The sequence below is a fragment of the Citrus clementina genome, unplaced genomic scaffold (genome assembly GCF_000493195.1).
Source record: "Citrus clementina cultivar Clemenules unplaced genomic scaffold, Citrus_clementina_v1.0 scaffold_2, whole genome shotgun sequence".
NCBI lineage: Eukaryota > Viridiplantae > Streptophyta > Magnoliopsida > Sapindales > Rutaceae > Citrus > Citrus x clementina.
This window is the reverse complement of record NW_006262688.1, coordinates 15,781,630-15,787,792: the sequence shown is the minus strand read 5'-3', so window position 1 is coordinate 15,787,792 and position 6,163 is coordinate 15,781,630. Positions and strand designations below refer to the sequence as shown.

Genomic DNA, 6,163 nt, shown 5'->3' with positions numbered 1-6,163 from the left:
CCCATCCCCGATGTTCTGCATATATCCTCATCATTTCCCCATCCCCGTCAGAATTGCTTGAGGGGATTTCCGTCCCCTCCCCAAAAAATAACAGGGGATCCCCGAGAGTCCCCGATCCCCGAATAACTAATATCTTTTTAGTTTTCGAACTTAATTTAATCATATTAACGAATTAACCTAAAAATATATAAAATAAAATGAGAATGTCATGAATGGGTCTTATTTCATTCTACTCCTTCAAACTTTTAGTATATATAATATTCAAATAATAATTTTCAAAACAAACTTCAAATAATGTGATTTTTATACAATATTGACATGATAATTGTCCATAAGTAATGAAACATGTTGATCACGGATTATAGCGCAATAGAGCCGCATGTTTGGCTACTAGTTGGCATTGCGATGAGTTAGGTTGCTCTGCCAATGACAACGCGACGTGCTATTGGGCTATGATGAAATGAAGACGAGTTGGGTACTTGCCATGAGAGAGTAATTTATAGTTTGATTTGTGAGTTATGAGCTTATAGGATTGTGTGCTTTTAGTTGTAGTTAAGTTTAAATTATATTAAACATTTTATATTAAGTAATATGTATATTATTTGTATAAATATTTTAATATTTGTTATTTACACCAATATTTAATATTTTACAATTTAAAATTTATTATCTATTCACTAATAATTTTAGAAAATAAAATAAATATTAAAAATAAAAATAAGAAAATGGGGAAATGAGGAGGGGATGGGGATTCTACCTCATCTCCGTCCCTTTCCCGAATAAATAATTAAGTAAAAAATCACTCTTATCCCTTCTCCAATTAAAAAATTAGGTATAAAATTATTCTCGTACCCTCCCTAAATAAAAAAAATCCCCAAAGACCCCGTCCCCATGAAAATTTCTACCATCCCTACCCAACATATACTAAACCCTTCACATTTTCAACTAGCTTTTCACATCACCATTTTCACGTCATGAACTTGGCAAATTGATTGGCAACCAATCACAAACACTTTCTCAAAAATACAAGCCGAGAGCAAACAATTAAGATTACATTTTCGCAGCCAAATGGACAATTGCTTAGCAAGCAACAGAATTTTTAGTCAAGAAAGCCGACCGAGAGGGTATACACATGATCAGAGCGCAACATTTTATGTCGTTCGCTCAGAGCTGCAGATGAGCCTACATCAAGTTTTACAATAGCACTGATGTTTCTCACTAGTGTTCCCCACATGGGATTGAAGGATGCACATACGTATATTTTTGGGTGAAAAGCAGGGGATTTTCACTTTCTTAAGTGTTGGTTTGTGCACATAGCAAATTCATTCACGACAACAGAAATAATCACAAGTATTAGGAGGTAAATTAAGCACCACACAAGGAAGCCCTCTGCTTTGCCAATAATTCTTTTAGGTTCTTCAAAAGCTGAGGATTGGAGCACAAGTAATCCTGGAAGGATTTCCGCAGATTCTGCAACACTTCCTTGTCATTGCCAGAGCTCATATTAAGCAGATTTGTGAACAGACTTTTCCACAGTTCAAGCTTCCAATATCTGATAAAAATTGTCAAAAGGAAGAAAGACGGATGTGAAAATGAGAAAGTTCCGAGAATCATCCATACATCAGCAACGTGTAAATTTTTCATTCATTCAAGGAAAGCAAAAAAATTTCAGCCACCCAAGTACACACATACAGGAAAAGGTCAACAATATCAACATTGTCTTACTGCTAATGCAGAAATATTCGGACATACCTTTTAAAAGATAACTTTGGTAGATACACCAACCCACCGTCAGGTGATGCTTTCTTCTCAACCTCCATATAAGAGCTGTGCAGCATCATGTGAACAATAGCACACAGGCCATATGTGTCTACCTGGTGATAATGACACAAATGAACCAATATTAAGTAAGTCATGTGAACAGAGCAGTGCAGTTTCATTGTAAGAAATGTTTGAGACTTGCCTGAAATTTCCATGGCTTCTTCTCTTGCATTTCAATACAACGGAAGCCAGAAGTCCTGCAATCACCCTCAAATTCCGTGTTGTCAGGAAAAAGATGCAGATCTATACCCCTTCCCCAATCTACAAGGCAAAGTCCCTGCAACATAAATTCTTAAGCATAATAACAAACATGTAGGGAAAAACATGAAAATCCCTATGCCACCAGAGTTAACCTGATCTTGCCAAGGGCCACTTCGATCATGATCAAGCACTGTAAGTTCATCTCTGCAAAAATGTCAGATAATTGATGTCACTTGCCAAGCTCAGTAAAATGTTCTTTGCAATCAGAATTTTATCTGAAGAGAATGTTTCACTTTTGATATAAAAGCAATGTATAATTGGGCCTAAACAGGACTACAGAAAGCAAGTATAATTGTACTTTACAATGTGTTTTACCTTTATATGTGGCATAAACATGGAAAAAAAGGACAAAAATCTACCATTTTCAACTGTGAAATGTATAGACCAAAAAAAACAAAAGCAAGGTTACTTATCTACCACAAGCTTCCGTCAATTTAGTCCAAGCAAAGAAATTAAAATCAGAAGAGGTAGATACGGATTTATAAATTGCATTACCTTGATAGTTGGTAGAATCTAAACTTTGACAACTACAAGAAAACGAGTCCAAATGATGTATGATTCCCAGATTCATGCAAGATAATATAGGCCTAATAAATTATGAAGAATTCCCATATGATGCAGTAAATCTTCATAAAGAGAGACTGACTACCCACTTCTTCCATACATTAACTTAAGCAATAATATGAATGTGCTGACAATAAAAGATTTTTCATCTACAAGCTCAAATTCAAATAATCTTCTTGAAAGATAAACAAGGGCAAAAATATCAACTTGAGAAAGTATATTGATGATGAAACTAGTATACCAATTAGTAATTGCTGTTAGTAGTTCTGTAATGGGAGAATCATTTACTCTACTAACACAAAATACTTCCTAATAAAGTTTTATTTTTCCATTTCCTTTTTGAAGCTGCCCGCCCCCTTCCTCGAATGCATTTCAAAAAAGCACAGCAGCAACCAGAGAAAACCAATATTCCTGTGTCAAACTTTCTATGATCTGGCCCAGCCCAAAGCCAAACAATACAAGTCAAAAACAATGGAAGGAAATTTTATGCCATAAATTCATATGTGAGGTTCAAATGTCTAATGTGACCCCAAGATCATTATAAACCAAGAGTGATTTTCTAGCTTTATATGTGAGAGTGCAAGGTTTTATAATATACAGATCGTAAAGAAATAGTAATTCAGTTTTGAGCTCTGGATAGTTTCCACAGTTGAATCTATAATGTGAGAAAGCTTTACCTAGCATATCGAATAAGGAGATTATCAGGCTTGAAATCACCATGAATGATGCCAACATCATGCAGAGATTCCAGAATGCAGAGCATCTCTATAGTGTAGTAAATGCATAAGACCTCTTCCATGGACTTGCCGATAACCACATAAGAATTTATGGCGTCCTGCACAAGTTTATGTGTTATCTAAAGTACTAAAAAAGATTTGCCTGCTGCCGATACATGTAGAATTCCCATATACAAAGTAGAAAAAATGTACCTGGAGTGTCCCTTGAGATAGATAGTCACAGACGAGTATGCTATAATCAGAATAGAGATGAATTCTGTGTGCAAAACCAAAGCTTGACCTCTGTTGAAATAAAATATCCAGTAAGTATCTCAGAATCACAAAGAATGCATAGATAAATAATGGAAACAAGAAAATACATACTTCCCTGCCAGAGATGCGCTGATCAAGCTGGCGATACATGTAGAACTCCCAAGGGAAAGCAGGCTTTTGAATCTGTCAGAATTGAGAAATTAAAAAAAAAAAAAAATTCCAGTAAGACAAGTTCTTCACTATGCATTAGAGAAAAGAATGAAAGATAATGATACCTTTAATGCTACAACATCTTCAGGATCACCATTGACATATGCTTTAAATACTTTAGCAAAACCACCCTGACCTGCACATCCTTTGATCTGGTACTTCTTTCCACCTTTGAGTATCACAATGTAAGCAATCAAAGTAATAAACAATTAAATCTCCTCTGGATTTATAGAACTGTAGGTTAGAAACTAAAAATTCCCTACTCTCTAAACCAATAAGACATGACAAGCAAGTTTAACTAGAAGAAAATATAATGTGTGGTTGATGTTAGCAGTCTAAATCAAACAGTGTGAAGTGTCTGTAAACAAGAAATTATACTTGCCCACATTGATTGCATACAATATACAAATATTGCAGTGGACAAGCATTTATGATGCACCATTTACTAGTGTTACATATATCTTAGAAGAGCTTTTATCTGTATGAGACATATACAGAATTACAGATGGTAGAATACTCTGTTTATCGTCTCTCTAAATTTCTCTGTTGGGCAACTGTTACTTTCTTCATACTTGGGGGGTGGCAAATCTGCATACTCTGGCCTAATTTGGTAGTCCTTTTACCTCTAATATTCGCTTGGCTTTGCTCAGCATTTCAGACGATTTCAAATAGCCTCTCCTAAACTTGAAAACTCATGCTTTATGATGCAAACATGTGAAAATTTAGGTGGTAAACAGCTATTCAAGTAGACTTCAAGCTTTCCATGTGAATATATTTAGCAATGAACAATGGCGTAAAAAAGAAATTCACCTATCTCAATAGTCTTATTCCTCGATGAATTATTCAAAGACGATAAAGCCACTTTTCCTGAGTAAACTTTATTACTCCGATGGTATCCCTGAAACAATAGCAAAAGTATTCAGGAGCTTGGTTAAACATAAATATTTATCAGACAAATTAATAGCGATTGCGCCAATAGTAAAATAGGTAAATTGTCGTACCTCAAACTTCATAATTCGAGAATTTATCTGCTTCAGTAATTTGTTCATGTTGGAACTGGACCATGGGTGAATATAATTCTCCATGGAGTCAATAATTTCACCATCATCAATCTGCAAAGTTCAATTAACAAAAATTTGAACTACAAAAAGGTGGACAAGAGAACTGAGAAATTTTCTTGAAATAATGCACTATGTTACATTGGCTTTAACATGTTATAATCTCAAAGGAATTTTACATTTTGAAAAAAAGAAAGTTATCTCGTTTAAAGTGGTATTTACACTTCATACAACAATTACCACTTAAAATTCTTCACATTCAATCAAATGTTTGCGTTTCTTCTCTAAACCAAATCCAAATCACACATGCAAAGGCAAACCTTCTGAAGTCTTTCGGACAATCTATCAATAAATAAGGCAAGTGCCTCCTCCAACTTATCAAGTGGCTCAGCTTTCCTGTTAGCCCAAAATAACAACATTAGAGATGAAACTTGAACCATTCTACAAACAAAGATAAACAATTAATTAAGAGCAAGAGGCACCTTGAAATGCCAATCTGATAAACCATATGTGCATCCCGCCACTTCCCATTCAGTTCAAGAAAAATTGCATACCATTGATATAACAAAGAATGCCCAGTACATATCTCAAGTTCTTCCATTTCTCTAAAAACTTTTTCATAGTCTTTACTACCTTCCAGCTACATAATCCCAAAAGACAAATAAAAGTTATAAACTATCAGATAATTGAAATTAAACTATAAATCAAATGGACCCTATAACCGCTCCACGTGAAACCTTCAATTAAATTAACTAAAATTGATCCCAAAATAAAGTAAAACATAAAAAATACACAAATATTAAACCATTGATACTATTCTATCAAATTTTGGGAAACGAAACAGGAGATTAATTACGTAGAGAAACCAAATCTTGAGAAATCGAATGTCGTTTTTGTACTGAGAATGGTGCTTGAAAGTATTGATACAATTTGAAAGAAGCTTGTACAGATCTGTGGCGCCGGAGTCTTTGCCCGAGTACCATTCATCGAGCGCCTTCTTAGCCGACCTGCATTTACAAACAAATTCATAACTACAACTGTAAATACAAACATATTTATTTGAAAAAAAAAAGAAAAAGAAATTAGAGACTGTATGAGTGTGTGGTTGTATGCGTACTGGAGCCAAGGCAAGAGGGGGTCGTGAACGGCGCCGTTTTCATCGTGATTGGGCAAAATGACGGCCGTCCCCATGTTCTCGACTTCACTTAGCGAAATAGGAATTCAGTTGATTAAATTTGGAGCGAGGCGGCAAATTCTTGT

At 35.0% G+C, this 6,163-nt stretch overlaps 1 protein-coding gene across 1 annotated transcript; it reads right to left on the bottom strand.

The window, feature by feature from the left end:
• Positions 1-1,035: 1,035 nt before the first annotated feature.
• LOC18052843 (mitotic checkpoint serine/threonine-protein kinase BUB1) lies at positions 1,036-6,163 on the bottom strand. Its single transcript, XM_024190041.1, has 14 exons — positions 6,021-6,163; positions 5,760-5,910; positions 5,386-5,543; positions 5,224-5,299; positions 4,847-4,957; positions 4,656-4,743; positions 3,911-4,014; positions 3,747-3,818; positions 3,576-3,665; positions 3,324-3,481; positions 2,175-2,226; positions 1,964-2,098; positions 1,753-1,874; positions 1,036-1,552 (listed from the first exon to the last, which is right to left on the bottom strand). The coding sequence occupies exons 1-14, from the start codon at positions 6,092-6,094 to the stop codon at positions 1,366-1,368; spliced, it is 1,578 nt and encodes a 525-aa protein (XP_024045809.1). The 5' UTR covers positions 6,095-6,163; the 3' UTR covers positions 1,036-1,365.

Bases quoted from the DNA above. Each gene is read 5' to 3' on its own strand.
- LOC18052843 (XM_024190041.1), bottom strand. From the start codon at position 6,094: ATGGGGACGGCCGTCATTTTGCCCAATCACGATGAAAACGGCGCCGTT. The intron at 3,819-3,910 runs GTATCATTATCT...CAATTCTGACAG, and splicing joins AAGATGTTGTAGCATTAAAG to ATTCAAAAGCCTGCTTTCCC. The intron at 1,553-1,752 runs GTATGTCCGAAT...AATTTTTATCAG, and splicing joins CCAAAGTTATCTTTTAAAAG to ATATTGGAAGCTTGAACTGT.